This window comes from Nestor notabilis, unplaced genomic scaffold (genome assembly GCF_000696875.1).
Source record: "Nestor notabilis isolate BGI_N333 unplaced genomic scaffold, ASM69687v1 scaffold32086, whole genome shotgun sequence".
NCBI classification, from domain to species: Eukaryota; Metazoa; Chordata; class Aves; order Psittaciformes; family Psittacidae; genus Nestor; species Nestor notabilis.
The window spans coordinates 4,246-21,477 of NW_009934821.1; the positions used below are offsets into that span (position 1 = coordinate 4,246).

Genomic DNA, 17,232 nt, shown 5'->3' on the forward strand with positions numbered 1-17,232 from the left:
TTCTCCCCACTGTGCACATCTGGGTCTGTCTCATTAGTTCATGAGCTGTTTGCGTGTCAGGGTCCCCTGAGATATGTTCAAGGAAGGAAGAGCTGATTCTACTTGACTCCCTTTTTCTCTGCTGGACTGAACAAGGATTGACATCCTTTGAAATGGAGAGGGAAAGGCAGGAAAGGGGAGCCCTGAGTTCAGAAATACAAGGCTTTTCCAAGAGGATTTGTTCTGGTTTAGGCTATGATTCCTCCTCCTCTTCCCTCCATCTCCCCATCCCACTCTGCTCCTTCCTCACACCCACATGCACGGCACAGCAATCTTCCACTCCCTGCTGTGGCTTCCCAAGGAAGATGCTGTCATGTGAAATCCTGGGAGAGAGTTACCACATGGAGCTCTCTGAAAGCATGGTGTGTCTCTGGCAGAACATGCCTGCAGACAGAGCAGCGCTGCTCCCCCTCCTCAAAACCCTGCACGCTCTCAGGGATGGAGGTGTGGGCAGCAGGGAATCATCTTGGAAGCTGCCTACGCACATGGCAAGTGTTGTCAGCAGCTGATAGAAGAGGTGGGAGGGAGGGAGATTTGGAGGGGGAAGAACTTGGAGGCTCGTGTGCCCACGTAGCTCAGCATCCTGTCTTCCCCAGGGCTCAGCAGCCAGGGTGGCTCCATCACGGCTCGCATTGACACATGCATTGAAGGGAGACTCCGAACACGGACTCAGAGATAACTCCCATCTACTTCAGCAGTGCCATAAAGGTAGGGAGCATTAAGCAACTACTTGTAATAGTAACCTGACATGCTTTTTCCCTCTGCAAAAGCAGCATTTCCTACTGTAATAAAGCACGGGCGGTTCTGACTCCTTTATGTACCTGTACAGCACTCGCTGTACGGCCTTGGGGATAGAAGCAACAATGATCCCTGCTCTCGAGCCACTCACCTGCTATCCGTAATGACAGGGGATTTATAACTGGGAAGGTTTAGCACAGAAGGGTGCTGCCATCAGGGAAGTGCTGGGCTGATCCCTGCACAGGAGGAAGCAGGCAGGCTCCCTCCTCACCCAAGCTGTTAAACAGACAATTCTGTGTTTGGTGTTGGCATAAACACAGGCAAATTAGTCACTGGAGAAAACCCCAGTGCCTGTGACAGCTGCTTGTGGCTAGAAGAACATGGGGGTGACAAACACCCTGACAGAGCAGGCAGCTGCCTGGCCTGGGCACACTGTGGTGGTGGTGGCCAGGCTGTCCCTGGGGGAGAGCCAGGTGCCACCAGCAACAGGCTTGGAGATCGTGTGACAGGGCAGGGACCTCGCACTGGCTCTGGGGGCTCTCCTCTCCCTGGTTTCTGGGGTGCAGGATGTGAGCAAACCTGACTGCAGCAGAGGCAGCAAGGATCAAGGTGAAATCTTCAGGAGGCCCATTGGTGGAGGACTGAGGAAGGGTTTGTTCTGCCCTCAAGAGAGCAGATGCAGAGAAGCTACAGCGCTGGCACAGGGCTTGGTTTCTGCAAGGAGAACAGAGTGAGGCACTGGCCTGGATTCCAGGAAAGGAGAACAGTGTGTCAGAGAGAAGGCATTGAAAAGACCTGAGGCTTCTGCCTCTGCTTTCTGTCTTACTGCTGCAGACATGTGTGTGCTCGGGAGTTCAAAAGGCTAAACTGGAGGCTGTCCTGCAGCTGGCTCGGGGCAGGAAGCTGTGAGCTTCTCCTGCACAGACCACACTTGGTGTCCCTGCCCCTGCTGGAGATCCCTGCACAGCTCAGCACCTTTCTCCCTGCAGCACTGACCTTTGCAGTGGGAGTGTGGGAAGCAGAGCTGGATGGGACAAGGCACTAATTGTAGAGCCCAGAGCCCCAAAGAGACCCCCCCCATCCCCTGCAGCAGCAGCTCAGAACCTCACAGCATCCCTGACATCCTTCCCACTGGTGCATCCTGCAGACACAGGTAGGGCTGGGCACACCACACGTTTCCTGCACCCAAGCCACCCATTTCCTATTTGCTGCAGACATGACAAGCAGTGAGTTAATCCTGCAGGCCATGAACTAAGCTGTCTTAGCAGACACCATCTGTCCTTTTTCATTTGCTGATGCACGACCTATTTTGCTGTGGAGCAGAGCAGGGGCTGCAGTTTAGGGGCTTGCATGTTGCACTGTCCCTGTTGCCAGGGTTTAAGCCACTGCTCCCTGCTAATGGGAGAAGGCTCCAGTGAACTGAGCACCAGGGGGACCTGCTGTCATGGATGGTGGTGCCTGAAGCTTGTCCCTGTGGTTGCTGGGCCTCAATGGATGTTTGAGCCTCAATCCCACAAAGGACTTGGGAGGAGCAAGGTCTCAGCAGAACTTGCAAGGACAAGAGCACAGCAGCCCTCAGGAGGGGCCTCTCCTGACCCAGAGCCCCTTCAGCAATGGCCATGGGAGGGACACTGTGAAATGCCACCCTCTTAGAGCCACCATCCAACCATCACAGCCCTGCAATGGGGCTGGGGACAGTAAAAGCAGAGTAAGAAAAGGGAAAGGGACTGGTCTTGTCTTGGCAGGGGAAGAGTCACACCCAAACTCCCTCACTTGCCAGCAGGTCCCAGAGAGACCTGAACATCTCAGGTCTCTTCAGCACCATCTGGCAGAATATTAGCACAGGGCTCAAACCCTTCCCTGTGCCCCTGAGGACACAGATGTGGTACTTCCTTCCCCTGAGTAACAACTCTGCACTTCTTTGTTTCGGAGGCAAAGTTTCCTTGGCACCTCCAGCTCATTCTCATCCCAAAGTGAAGTTCCTGGGAAGAGGCCACGTGCTGTGCTCAGCACTCCAGCCAATGCTGCTCTGGCCTGGGGTCATTCTGGTGCTTTACAGAAGCTGAGCAATGGCAATCAGAGCAGGACAGGGAAAGACAGGAAGAGAATTCTTTCTTTATCCCTCTGGGGGGATCTGGTCCTGTCTTGGAGAAGTCTGGTGACCCTTGTCTGGGTACAGAAGTACAGACATTATGAAAGGTCATAAAACCATCAGGATATTTCCAAGCCAGTTATCATATTTGACTTAGCCAACTCTCAAAGCCATTCCAAAGGTTAGTGCCTTGCTGTGCAGAGCTGCATTTCCTCCTGAATTTACCAGCTCTTTATTGAAGTCAGCTCTGGGCTGAGCTCTGAAACCAGCTGAGCTCTGAAACCAACAGCAAGGCCATCCTGTCCTTGGGTGCTGTTAGGAGGGAGCTGAGCACTCGGTGCTAACACCCTCCTGTCACTCAGGACCAGGGTGGTCACTGCTCAGCAACCTCTGCCTGGCCTCCCAAAATCAGCTTCCTGCTTTTCCACACAACAAAAGTGGAACAGAGAGGGGAAGTTCTTCAGGCTGCCCCTGGCATCAGCCACACAGCTTCTTTCTGTCTTAGTCCAGTTGCACCATTTGGGCTTTCCAAGGAACTCTTAATCTTCTAGATAGGATGTGGCCTGAATCCACCCACTTCTGTGGGCTGCCTCTGAGTGGCCAGCACAGTGCAAGTACCTGCTGTGGAGTAATTTCCCTTTCCTGCTGGTTATAGAATCCCAGCCTGGTTTGTGTTGGAAGGGACCTTAAAGCTCATCGACTTCCAACCCCTGCCATGGGCAGGGACACCTTCCACTAGAGCAGGTTGCTCCAAGCCCCTGTGTCCAACCTGGCCTTGCACACTGCCAGGGATGGGGCAGCAAGTGACTGGTAGGGTGCATATCACCCTGTGCCAGCGCCTCAGCACCCTCACAGGGAAGAGCTTCTTTCTTTATATCTAACCTGAACTTCCCCTGTTTCAGTTTGAACCCATCACCCCTTGTCCTGTCACTCCAGTCCCTGATGAAGGTCCCTCTCCAGCATCCTTGTAGCCCCCTTCAGACCCTGGAAGCTGCTCTGAGGTCTCCAGCAGCTTCTCTTCTCCAGGCTGAGCAGCCCCAATGTTCTCAGCCTGTTTCCATACAGGAGCTGCTCCAGCCCCGATCATCCGCGTGGCCTCCTCTGGACTTGCTCCCACAGCACCATGTACTCCTGATGTTGGGGACACCAGAACTGCAGTTGTGCCCTTTTCTCTTCGAAACCGGCTGAAGCTCTGGCCCCCAGATTTCTTGCCCTGCTGCAGCTGTAGTTGCTGGTTCCTTCTGCAGTCTTGCTGCCTACAGGGATGCTTGACCCCTTTACAAACCTTGCTTAGCTTTGGACACCCAGTTTCAGTAGCAATAAACCCCGCTGGCTCCTTCCTGTGTTTGCTAAGCTTTGCCCAGTGTTCCCTTGTCCATGCTGTGGACACTCACTTGGCCTCTGCATCAGATGTGACAAGAACTAATGATTTCCCTGCAAGATGCCACCATGTCCCTCCTGCTCTCCTGTATGATGGGATGTCCATCCTGCACTGCGGGGAGAGGGGGCAGCAGCGGGGTCAGGATCTCTGTGCTAGGAGCAAGGTTTCCTCGCAGACTGACAGTGTGAGCTATAGATCCCCACAGCAGGGCTGCTCCCAGTGTTCCCGCTTTCTTTGTGCTTTGGGAAGAGAATTGAGTCAGGAATTGTCTTGGTCTGAGGCCAAGGAGCAGACATCTCCCCCACAGCCCACAGCCATGGGCCTCTCCTGTGCATTCTGTGAGGCAGAGGAGCGGGGAAGGGCAGTGCTGTGCCAAGGCTACAACGGACCCAGATCTGGGACTACTGTCAGGAGGTGGGAAGAGGAAGGAACAGCCCATGTGGTCAGCCCTGCCCAGAACTGCCTGGGGAACATTCCCATTTCCATAACCAGCAACAGCTGTCAAAGGGGGAAAAGACAGACAGCAGCCAGACTGACAGACAGAAAGAAGGGAAGAAGGAACGCCTCCTGTCTGCAGCCTCCCAGCACAGTGTTCCCAGCCCTCCCAGCACAGCACTCCCAGCGCTCCCAGCACAGTGTTCCCAGCACAGGGCCCCACAGCAAGGAAAATGGGAGTCATTTTCCAGAGGGCTGAGCCAGCACTAACCATGTGTGAGTGTCTCACTTTGACAATCAGCTGCATCAGGGCTCCCTTGTCTCAGCTGAGATCTTTTCCCCAGCCTGCCCTTTGGAGGCCAAGCCCCTGCCCTGGGGTCAGGCCAGGGCTGTTCTCCCAGTGCTCTGCTCTCTCTGCAGCAGAACAAGGTGGACAAGGGAGAGGGGAGCTGTGGTTTGGGGTGTCCTTCATTCCTGGGCCAGCATGGAAAGGTAAAGTGGGTTTGTTCTGCCAGGGTTTGCTGCTGACCCACCTCTTCCTTCCCCTGGCTGCTGCCATGACCTGCCACCTTCTTTCTAACTTCTCCTCAAGCAGAGCACACCTTTACCACAGCCAGGAAATTCCTCTTCTCCCTCCTCTCCCTCACCCCTTCATCACCAGGAGTAACCCTCCTTCCTCTCTGGGGCTGAGGTCATCTGTGGGTTGCCTTAAGCCAGTGTTTAAGCAGCCTGGATCCTGTGCTGTGTGAGGAGGCCGGGCTGTGCCCCACAGAAAAGTGAGTAGGAGGTTTCTGGGGTGATGGGTTCAACCTGCGACAGGGGAAGTTCAGGTTAGATCTAAGGCAGAAGCTCTTCCCTGTGAGGGTGCTGAGGCGCTGGCACAGGGTGCCCAGAGAAGCTGTGGCTGCCCCATCCCTGGCAGTGTTCAAGGCCAGGTTGGACACAGGGGCTTGGAGCAACCTGCTCTAGTGGATGTTGTCCCTGCCCGTGGCAGGAGGTTGGAGCTGGAGGAGCTTTAAGGTCCTTTCCAACCCAAACCACTCTGATTCTGTGAGTCTATAAAATCCAGTGCCTGCCACTGAAGCAGGAGCTGGCGAGTGCCTCCCTGCTGCCCCACAGCCACAGGATCCCTCCCTGCAGTCTCTCAGGGGTAACCGTTGGCAGTCACAGCCCTCTTCCAAACCAGCAGAGGCGTTACTGGGCCTCCCTCTGCCTTTCCCTGCCCTCAAGCACGTTTGGGGAAAAGCTTCCCAAGGTGGAGCCAACTCCTGCACTTCCCACTGTACGTGCAGCTCAGCCACGGGCGCATGCTGGCGTTCAGGTAGCTCTGGGTCCTGCTCCAGCTATTCCCACCCACTTCCCATGGATCTCCCGCAGGACTCACAGCACCCAGGGGTGCTGCCTAGCCCCAGCCACGTAAGAACAGTGCTCTCAGCATGGGATCAGCACCAGGGCTGCAGCTGGAGAACCTGGCAGTGAACACAGAGCAGTGAACATGGAGCAGAGACCTGGCCCCGGGCTGGGGCCCAGATGCCTCTTTCCCATCCGACAAGCCAAGGCTTTGGGCCGTGCCAAACCCCAGTGTTTGTTCCTGCATTTGGCAAGCAAGAGATGGCAACAAAAGCATGTGTAAGGCAGAGAGAGGAGTTACAGAGAAGGAGGGAAGTGGGTTTCTCTTGGGTCTCTGTGACCTTTTCTGGGTTGGAAGGAACAGCGCTGTGCAGAGGCACTGACAGCTCACAGCACAGCACACCCCGCGGCCTCCTGCAGGCAGAGCCACAGCCCAGCCCTCGGCTGCTGGCGTGGAACCAGTGGAAATCCAGCTCCAGGGAGTCGGTGCCTTCTCCTGTTTGCAAGGAAAATCCATTTGGAGCCTTATTCTGGGCAGCTTGTCTCCCAGCCCTGGTTCTCTGGGATACAATTCCGGCGAACAGCAGTGGAGCCCATGGACTGGCAGTTGTATCAGCCAATGCCACGAGGACCCCATTGAGTGTCCTCACTGCCCTCCTTAGAGGAGCGAGCACAGAGAATGAGCTGCTGTGGCAGAGCCAGGAGAGGGCTGACACCAAAGGGAGTCAGAAGGCTCCAGCAGTTGCTCTGTGTGCTTCCAGCCCTTCTTGCTTAGCCTCAAAGAGAAGAAGTGATGCTGGCAGGAGGGGAGGAAAGGAGCAGGGCTCTGTGCAGGTAGATTGGGATGCACCCAGATCCCCCAGAGCTGAGAGGAGGACCAGGTTTAGAGCAAAGACAGAAGTGCTGACTTGGCCAGAGGGATAATACCCATTGAGAGCTATTGATCACTCAAGTAAGCTCAGCTATGACACAAACAGCTACCTCAGCAGAAGGCCATTTCAGCCTGGCTTTAGGGAGAGGATAGAGGGACTGCAGGGCAGGGCAGGCAGCAGTGGAACACAGCACCCTGCTCTCCTGGAGCCAGCTGCCTGCTCCGAGTGGCACCAGATAAGGGGTGCAAACAAACACAAGGCAGGTGCCGTGAGGGCCTGTTTGCAGCCCTGCCAAAGGAACAAGGAAACATCCACTGCAGTGGAGTCATGACAGACGTTGGAATAGGAAGGATTAAAATGCCTCACAGGACCTGGCTCAGCTCCCAGGGCCCTCTCTGGACACTGGCACAAGGGCAGCTCCTCCCTGTGGCTCAGGCTCTGCAGAGGCTCTCAGCTCCCCATCCTGTTTTCCCAGGAGGGCTTGTGCTGGAACCAGCACCCAGCAGAGCACAAGTTCCCATCTATTCCCATGTTCCTGTGCATCTAGGGTGACAACTCACAGGTAACAGCAGTGGAACAGGCTTGCATGAAAGCACTACGAGCACGTCAGACGCAGCTGCTTCAGCTGATGTGCAGATGCCAGGCTGTGTAATGTTCACATGCTCATCCCTTTTGCAGTGTAGGCAAGTACAGGGGGAACAGCAAGGAGAGCCGAAGTACAGGTCAAGGACTAGGAGGGTTGACATGGCCCTTCTGCTGGAGGAGCTCCTGGTGCCATTCCCCGCCTGGCTCAGGAGCAGCGGCAGCAGTGTTAGCTGCTGGCCATGCAGAACTGCAGCCTCAGGCACTGAAACTGCAGGAGAGCAGCGTGACCCCTTCCCAAACTGCCCCCGGGGGGCCTGGCTCAGGCTGTGCCCAGCAAGGACTCATGTGGGAGCTCCTGGGGCCGTCCAGGGCCGGCTCCCTCCCTGCGAGGGCTCAGAGAGCTGCCAGCAGGGCCTGGCCTCTCCTGTCCTGTCCGAGGCAGGAAATGCAGCCCCACAGCCACCTGAGTGACAACACTGCAGCCTCCAAGCCAGTGCTCCCACACAAGTCCCACAGCAGCATAAGCTGTTGCTGTTTGCAGGGTTACCATGAACCAGCAGCAGTCTGGGCACCCCCAGGCCCCTGCCCAGTGCTCCCCATAGACCCAGCAGCATCTGTGCCTTCATCCCGCAGCAACAGCCTTCACTAAAGCATCTTTCTGCTCCTTATTGCCATTCTGCTCTCTCATGTACTCTCAAGCATTCCTGGCTGCATTTCTCCATGGCCACACTGCTGCTCCCAGCCCTTTCCATGACATGGGAAACGTGTTATTTCCCCAAGAGGGCAGTGGCAGGAGCATCACCCTCTCCCTGTTCTTGGATTTCAGACAAGGTTTCTGCAGCCCTCCTGAGCTTCTGCTTTGTGCCTCTTGCACCTCCAGCACAAATACTGCTTTCTGACACCCACAGCAATGGGCTTTGGACACCACATGGCCTTTCCTCACTCAGATACACCCCAAGGCTGGGTGCAAGTCAGCTTAGCACAGAGTGAGTGGGTGCCGATGAACTCCCTTTCTGCTTTGCTATCGCTGCCTGCGTGTAGGTGCAGAGTCCACACACCCCCTGCCATGGAGCTGTAAACCCACCAGCGTGTTCAAGTGTTCAAGCCCAGCTTTAGGATTAGAAGAGCTGAAATTGCCCCCAGGGCCATGGGCCAGCACAGGGGTAATGCTGGGATGCTGCAGGGCACAGAGGTGACCGTCACCCCTTGTTCTCTCCCCTCACAGATCAGATCCCGTTATGCAACCGCTAAAGGGCAACACAGCATCCAGAGTGGATCCAAGGACTTTGTTGTTTTGCTTTCCAGATCCTCAGGATCCACATCCAGAGCACTCCCAGCACCTGCTGTGCACCTTCGCTGCCTTCCCCACAGCTACTGCTTCCTGCAAGGGCAGGGTAAGTGCTGAGCCTGCTGGAGAGCTGCAGTTCAGACTCCCCACTGCAAACACACGCTGCTGGGCTGGGTCCCAGTGCAGCAGCTCTCTCACAGCCTCCCAGCAGCTCAGGGGCTGCAAACTCCTCATTCATTTAATCAGTGATTCCTGCTCTAATCCCAACAGAGAGCTCTGGTCCCGTTCTCCAGAGAGGGACCAGGGCTGCTCCCCATTCCCTTCAGCCCACCCTGGAGGTGCAGGTACTCCTGGCTTTCCCAGCACAGCGTCAGTGACACACACTGCTGTATCCATCCATGGGGGGATGGATTTGCAGGTTTTGCACCAGCCAGCCAGGCTGCCAGGGCATTGTGTAACACTGCTGCTGCCCAAGAGCCATCAGAAAGAAGCCAAGGCAGGATTTGATCCCAGCAGATCCCACCCTGCTGCCCCCGGAGCATCTCTTACCTCTCCCAGGAGCCCACTCCCGCTGCAGCTCTTCCCTCCGCAGTCTCCCTGGCTCTCCCTTTCCCACTCCTCTTCCCTCTGCGCCACCTCCCGGCGTGATGTCAGCCCGGCCCTGCCTCCGCAGCCTCCCCATCACACCCCACTGCTGCTTCCCTTCCCTTCCCCGCGGTTGCCACAGCGACAGGAGGGGGAATCCCATCCTCTGGTCCTCCACCTCCCAGAGCCTCGCTTGGTATCATCCACTGCAGCTCTTCCTAAAGAGCCTGGAGAGCAGGGGAAGGACATAGTGACAACAGGGAGTAGTGGCAGGCAAAGGCCAGCGACAGCTTTGTGGCTTAACTTACCTGGAAGGAAGGGCAGAGGCAGTCGTGGGAAGCAGGCTCAGGCAAAACAGGCACTCCCCTTATCCACAGCCGTTCCCACCCCTGTCCCTGGTGCTCTTCCCCCTTTCCACCCCCTCCATTCACTGCTCTCCACAAGTTCTTTGTTCCTCAGCCCCTCTGCTCTTTCCATCTCACGGCTGTGCCCCTGTGCACCGTGATGGTACAAACTCTACAGACAAGGGCTTCGTGCTGCTTGCCCACAGCAGGTAATCTTTGCAGTGACTTCTCCCTCCAAAGTCAAGGTCAGAGATCAAGTGTGGAGCTGAAACACAAGCCCAGCTCCAAACCAGACCTCCAGGAGTCAGTGGGCTCATTCTTATTACCCACAAATGCACAATAAAAGGTTTTTCTGCAATCTCATTGGCACAGATGGCTCCATCAGGAGGGGAGAAGGGCAGATACTGTATTTTTAGGACTGCAGCACATTTTCAATGGGAAGAGATGGCCCAAAGCTTCTCAGCCCTCCCCCATCCAAGAGGCTGTTTCTTTTCAGCAGAAATATCTCTGCATTAGAGAACAGGTCACTTCCTCTATCAGCGAGAATTCAGTGTCCTATTTGATGCTGGTCCTTGGGCTATAAATAGGAATTTTCCCCTTTTATAGTTGCTGAATAATTGTGAGGATGAAATATGAACAGAGTTTTCAAAATAGTGCCTGATAAGCAGCTTGCTGGAACGGAATGGGGGAACAGAAGGAAGTTCCAGCACCTGCAGAGCAGCATGTGCTGTGGAAAACATTCAAGGGCACCATGAGAGAGACAGGTCACAGAACAGATCCAGCCACAGAGGATGGAGGCTTGAGGTAAACAGCCTCCCCCCAGCAGCCTCTCCCACAGCTCATTTCATGCTCCACGCTTAGGTAAGGATCAAACAGAAGCAGCCCAGCTCAGAGGAGCCAGGACTCCTCCATCCCACATACTAGAAACCAGGAGGAGCAGGCAGAACAGGTTTTAAACAGCAGCAGGCAAGCAGTAGAGGACACAATCCCAAACAATGAGGAAGAGCCCAGCTTAACATCCATCAGCAAAAGAAACAAGGGAAGGACACCACAAACTCACCTTCAACAAGGAGGGAATGCTAAGTGGAGGTACAGGATGGTGATAAACCCACCAGAGCTCAGAAACAGGGTAAAGGGAGGCCAGGAACTGCCCTTGTTCCCTGTGTTAGAGCAGATTTTGCCCTTGGCACTTCAAGAAGCACCAGTGGGGGGGAACAGAGAGATGCAACAAGCTACAAAAGGCAGAAAGCAACCGAGCAGAAGCAGAAGACAAAGCATGTGGCTTCCAGTTGCTGCAGGAGGAGAGAAGGAAATAACATCAGCTCCTGCACGCACTGGCAATGTGAAGGGAAGATGGAAAAGGCTTGGAACTCCATCCCTGAAAGGAGCTTTGGCCAGGAAGGGTCAGGATACACAGAGGGCTCAGTGCTTTCAGTGCTATGCCTGAAGAAACAGGAGCATGCAAACCAGAAGACACCATTGCTGTGGTGATAAAGCATTGAAACACATCAGCAGGGAAAAGAGGAATTCCAAGCCACAGTTCCAACTGCACAAAACATCCTCAAGATAGGATCAGGCCCGAGGAGCCACCCAGCTCAGTGTTAGTTGCCTACAGTGGCATCCAGCTCCTATCCCACAGCTTGCAGGTCAAAGAGAACACAGCAACAGGTACGAAAATGTAAAGGGGTTCTTTTATTCTTGATTCAGAGGTTAGACAAAGGCACCATTTGAGCTAAAAAGAAATGCAAACCCAGCCCAATTCAGTGTTAGCTCTGCAACGATTCCAGAAATAAAAAGGCTCTTCTGCATTCCTTCAGCATTGTGAGAATTCCAGCTTGGTCACAGTGAAGCCATCCCATTGCCAAGGCAGGCTGGGACTAGAGCCACAGCCCCTCTGCTCAGCCCAGAGCAGCCCAGAGCAGTCCCAGTGCCAGGGTTCAGGAATGCAGCAGAACAAGAACAACAAAACTTCCAGGAAAAGACCTGGCATCTTTTTTTTTTTTTCTTTCTTGGCCTTTCCATGAGTCATTTGTTCAGTTTGGTCCTCGCTGACAGGAAGAAAATCACAGCAGTGGCCTCAGAGTACCCAGGAGATAAGCCCCCAAAGTCCTGGAGAAGCCTGGAACAGCATCTAGCCCTCCCCTCCTCACCAGCCAAGGACCTGATCCCTGCTGGGGATGTTCCACTCTGTCCCATGGTTTTGCCTCCCCAACCAAAAGTGATTTCGAAGGAGAAGCCCATCTCCTCTTCGCAATGATTGTGCTGAATAAGGAATCCAACCAAAAGCCAACCAAATCAGCCCCCAAGCCCCTTGTCTACCACCTCCTTCCCCCCCCTCCCATCAATCATACCCCCTCCCTGCCTCCCCTGCCCCCAGGGGAGGGCTGCAATGGGTGATGTAGCAGTGTGCAGCGTGTGGTGGTGCCTCATCTGCTTCATGGAGTCACTCAGCTGGAACAAATGGGAACAAAAACATAGATTTAGGGAAAAAAAAAATAAAGAAACCCCCCAAATTAACCATGGTTTAAGGCAGGAAAAGACTGTGAGCTGGATGCAAAGTGAGCACAAGGCGGGGGGAAAGAAACAAGAGAGTGGAAGAACACATTGTTCTTGCTGTGGAGGAAAACCATGGCCAGATCCAGGAATGTCAACTGGCTGGGAAGCCTTCCCTGGATTACAGCAGCGTGCTGGGAGCTGCAGCTCTCTCAACACGCTTTCAGCTAAAAGCTGCTTCCACTCAGACCTTCCTTATAGTCACAGAGACACTGGGGCAGCTCCAGCACACACTCCCCTGGAGCCCCACAGTCCTATGCCACACACCAGGGCTGCCCTTTCCCAGGAAGGCTGTTGACAAGGCAACAGCCATCTGGGGGATCCCAGTGGATCCCAAGGGCTGCTGGGGAAACCAGCACCATTTACTTCCGAACCCTCTCTCCCTGCAGCCACGTGCTTTCATGAGCAACACGTCAACCGCTTTCAGTTCCCCATGGTATTCCCAGTTTGCTGGAAGAGGTGGGTTGGAAGGATGTCTGAGGACACAGAGTGATTTTCAGACAAAAGAGAAATTCCCAAGAAAAAGAGCAAGGGATTCCTGAGGATGAGGCATCTGGTGTGGACACACAGCCCCCAGAGCTCAGTGTGGGAGGGAGACAGGTCAATTCCTCAAAACAGGAGGGGACTCCACCAGCAAGTCACTAAATACACATGGAAGGCTGAAGGCCAAAGTCTCGTCTGGGCCAGTCTGCATTGACAGCAGGGTCCTCTAGGCCAGGCTGCAGCCCCACATGGGCAAAGGCCACCACCAGCCTTGCAGGGTCACCACAGAGCAGTATAATGGCACTAAGGACACTGCATGCAGTGTCCTCAAATGGAGCAGCAGGATGTGCTCAAGGAACAAAGACTTTTCCATGAGCTCACAGTGAAGGTCGTTGGCTCAAGGGCACATGAAGCCAGTGGTTAATAACGCTGTCTCAGGCCTTGAGAAAGCATTTGTTTTGCAATAAGGCTTTATTTAGACTGTGGGATCAGGAGCAGCTCAACACATCTTCATCTCCTTGGCCAAAGCCAAGGCAAGAGTGAAGAGATAAACCCCACATCCCTTTCTTGTCCTCAGCAGATCACCACAGTGACTGTTAGACTCTGACTAGAGACTTCAAGTTGTTAAAGCAAAAAGCACCTCACTAATATTTGCTAGATAAGGGCCCACAAATGAGGAGAGGCTGAAACCTCCCCAGCAATCACCCTCCCTCTTCCTGTCCTAAAGCCCCATCACAATGGGAGGAAGATGGGCCAAGCCCTCAGGTAAACCTGCCCCACAGAGAATTACACCCATAGAACCAGGACAAGCTCTCAGCCAGCCCTGAGCAGCAGAAGTCAACCTGTCCCTCCCCAGGTGACACACAAGCCCTTCACTGCTTCCTAAAGTAACCCGTGTTCCATTGCCTGCAGCCAACAGAGCATCACTTACCCAGCACCCAGCCCTTCTTCCCAACCTCCTGCTGCGGAGCAGCCAGGAGAAGCTGCAAGTTTAGCTCCTTCTAGAGCGAAACAAAAGCCTTTAGAGCCGGGGATGCAAACCCCGCTCCGGGCAGCGGGTGCTCGGGCTCGCCGCGACCTCTAGAGGCCAAAGCTCCGGCATCCGCAGACACACAGATCCCGAAATAGAGACCGTTAACAGCTCGTTTAATAGGGAATCAGCACAGCCCGGCCTTGGACCACATCGCCTCGTCCCCTCCTCTTCTACTCTGCTTAGCTCTTCACCCTCCCTGACCCCAGAGAGACAGAGATGGAGAGACAGAGAGAAAAGCGAGAGAGCTCTGTCCTGGGACAGAGCCCTAAATGAACATAACCAGGTCTTTACATGTTGCTTTTGAGAAGGCTGCCAGGATGCTGGCAAACACCACATCAGGAGACTGGGAGGCATCCACGGCCGTGTGGATCCCACGCTTGCTGTAGTAGGACACCAAGGGGGAGGTCTGGGTGTGATAGGCCTTCAGGCGCGTCCTCAGGGCTGTTTCATTATCATCCGAACGGCGGATCAGGGGCTCTCCAGTGACCTGGGAGAAGCAAGGGGACAGTCTCCAGCTAGCTGCAGCCTGACGTGCTGCCCCCTTCGCTCTGCAGCTCTCACAACCCCTGCTCCCCTCCTCCAAACACAGCCTAGAGCTGCAGGAGCAATGCCCCGGTCTGCAGAGGAGAGCGGGGCGAACCCAGCGCAGCCAAAGCAGTCGCTGAAGAGAGGAGGATTCAGCATCGTGGTCATTCCCCCACACACCACTCTGCTTGCTCAAAGGAGCCTTAAGAGCAGGCTGCAGTTGCTCCCCAGGAGGGAAACCAGTCACAACCCACTGCAACTTCAGCTATGGGCAGAGTCCGGCATGGGTCCATGGAACAGCCATGCCCTTCACTCATCCCGTGCTGTTGGCTCAGGCTGCCCAGGCAGATCCCCACGCTCCCCAGAAAGCCAGGACAGAAGGTAGGAGAGAAGGAAAGCAATGAGGTTTTTTCCAGGGATGCTGCAAAGTATCAGCTAAACCCAAAGCAAGGGAAGCTGCAGCCTGAGGAGCTCACATACATCGTCCTTCATGTGCTCTTTCGGGGGTCTGAACTCCTCGTGATAAGAGCGGCCACTTGCTGGGTGAATCAGCCTAAGACAGAAATCAAGTGTCAGCAAAGGACAAGCTCTCCTGAACCTCAAACTCATCAGCATCTAAACATCTGCAAGAGCAGCCCCATCAGCCTCTCTCTGCTAAGAAAAAAGCTCTTCTGGTTATTTCTGTACCAAGGGCCTCTTCAGGCGCCTGAAAAAAGCAGCTGTGCTAAGAAGTGGAGTTTTTACTTTATGCTTTCCTGGGGAAGAAAGCCAGCTCCTGGAGATGGGAGGGTGACACAGGGCAAACAGGGGACATCATGGGCCACAACTGACCCCAGACAGGATGCTAGCAGTGCTCAAATATGGAATCACACAATCCTAGAGTGGTTTGGGTTGGAAGGGGCCTTAAAGCTCCTCCAGCTCCAACCCCCTGCCATGGGCAGGGACACCTTCCACTAGAGCAGGTTGCTCCAAGCCCCTGTGTCCAACCTGGCCTTGAACACTGCCAGGGATGGGGCAGCCACAGCTTCTCTGGGCACCCTGTGCCAGCGCCTCAGCACCCTCACAGGGAAGAACTTGTGCCTCAGAGCTCATCTCAATCTCCCCTCTGGCAGGTTAAAGCCATTCCCCTTGTCCTGTCCCTGCAGGCCCTTGTCCAAAACCCCTCTCCAGGTTTCCTGGAACCCCTTTAGATACTGGAAGACTGTTACAAGGTCTCCCTGGAGCCTTCTCTTCTCATGCATAAGGGAGCAGCAACAGCTCCAGCAGAGCAAGAGCACAGCCTAAAGACTGACCTGGGTCACCACACTCAGAGTAGGAAACCCCACACCCCGAGTGAGACAGGATTTACCGTCCGGTGATTCTCCGGATCAGCAAGGAGTCGGGAATGCTGAACTCCACGACAGAGTCCAGCTTCTCTCTCCTCTTCTCCAGGAGCTCATCCAGCTGCAACAGAAAGTACCCACCTCAGCAGGGCAGTGCAGAGGGAGCTGGTGTCCAGGGAGGGAGGAGATGCTGGAGCAGCAGCTCACGTACCATTTCCGCCTGCTTCACTGTGCGCGGGAAGCCATCCAGGAGGAAGCCGTTCTTGCAGGGAGGGGAGTCCAGGTTGTTCTCAATCAGCTCCACCACCATCTCATCACTCACCTGTGGAGACACAGGAGGGATCTTACAGGTCTTTTCCACACTAAGCGATTCTAGGACACCCCAGTTTTACACACAGCACCTCCAGAGCTGCTCTACTCACACCAGGCTGTGTCAGACCCTTTGTACGGGCGGTCCTGGTGTTAGAAGACAGGAGTCAACAGGGTGGAAGCTGCATGTTCAGACCTGAAGCACTCCCTGCCATGGGTGTCACCCACCACCATGTGGCTACTGACACATTCCACACCAGGGACTTGGACCAGTGCTGCAACCTCCCTGTGCCAAAGGTTGCTGCATTTCAAGGGACACCAGCAGCCTGAAGACAAACTCTGGAGATGAGGGAGGTCACAATACAAGATACAACATAACCTCGACTTCCTGCTACTTTGTACCTTCACCCACAGGGCCCTGTGGAAGCCAGGAAGGGTGAAACAGTTGCTCATTGACTCATAAACCTCCTGTGAAGGTAAATGCCTTAAATTGCTGACAAGCTCTGCCCTCGCTGCCTGGTTTTTCCCACATACCGCCGGGATTAGTACCTGTTTGGGAAGCACTAACAGGCACTGCAGCCCCAACAATAGCTGTTTATTCAAGAGCAGCTCCCCTCAGCAGAGCTGTTTTCTCCAACACACACAGCTGGGACCCAGCAGGAGCAGGGACCAGACTGTGCCAACACACAAACAAGCACCCTGGGGTGGGAAGCGCTTGGGTTGGGGGGAGTTTGGGTGAAGCACCAAGTCCCTTCTGTGCTTTCCTGATTACTGTGTTCAGAGAAAGGGGTTCTGCTTCCTAATCGAGCCCAAAACCCCATCCTGAGGCAGTGCTGTGGCCCAGCCAAGTTATCACAGAGCCAGAGGACGGTGCAGGACGTACCTGCAGAGCAGCCCTGTGGAGCTGCCCCCCTACACACGTGGCTGATAGCACCAGCAGTGCCAGATAACGGCCCTATCTTTCATAACCAGCTGGGCTATTGCAGGCTTGGTGTTGCAATGCAAGCCTGGAGTGAAAGCTGGAGCTGTGCCACGTTGTTCTCCCAAGCTGGGGCCTGCAGAGTCTTTGTGGGGGGCTGTGAGCCCATGACAGCCAGCAGCAATGCCCAGGATCTGCCCCACACCCCTTTGTTTTGGGGCACATCACTGCAGTTTACTGCCCCTAATGACATATTCAGTCATGGCAAGACTCTCAGAAAATCAGTGTGTCAGAGGCCCCAGCTCTTGTCCCCTGGGGATCCAAAGCATCTCTCTTGCACAGCAGTACCCAACACTCACTGTAACTACTTCAGCAACAC

At 54.8% G+C, this 17,232-nt stretch overlaps 1 protein-coding gene across 2 annotated transcripts; it reads right to left on the reverse strand.

The window, feature by feature from the left end:
• Positions 1-11,871: 11,871 nt before the first annotated feature.
• Positions 11,872-15,944, reverse strand: AK2 (adenylate kinase 2). Of its 2 annotated transcripts, XM_010017522.1 has the most exons (5): positions 15,837-15,944; positions 15,652-15,746; positions 14,784-14,856; positions 14,070-14,265; positions 11,872-12,160 (listed from the first exon to the last, which is right to left on the reverse strand). In XM_010017522.1, the coding sequence occupies exons 1-5, from the start codon at positions 15,933-15,935 to the stop codon at positions 12,153-12,155; spliced, it is 471 nt and encodes a 156-aa protein (XP_010015824.1). In that variant the 5' UTR covers positions 15,936-15,944; the 3' UTR covers positions 11,872-12,152. The 2 variants fall into 2 exon arrangements, with proteins under 2 accessions (XP_010015824.1, XP_010015823.1); XM_010017521.1 differs by lacking the exon at positions 11,872-12,160 and having other exon boundaries at positions 13,875-14,265.
• Between the last annotated feature and the right edge of the window lie 1,288 nt (positions 15,945-17,232).

Bases quoted from the DNA above. Each gene is read 5' to 3' on its own strand.
- AK2 (XM_010017521.1), bottom strand. From the start codon at position 15,935: ATGGTGGTGGAGCTGATTGAGAACAACCTGGACTCCCCTCCCTGCAAG. The intron at 15,747-15,836 runs GTACGTGAGCTG...TTTCTGTTGCAG, and splicing joins CAGTGAAGCAGGCGGAAATG to CTGGATGAGCTCCTGGAGAA. The intron at 14,266-14,783 runs GTATGTGAGCTC...TGCTTCTCCCAG, and splicing joins AAGAGCACATGAAGGACGAT to GTCACTGGAGAGCCCCTGAT.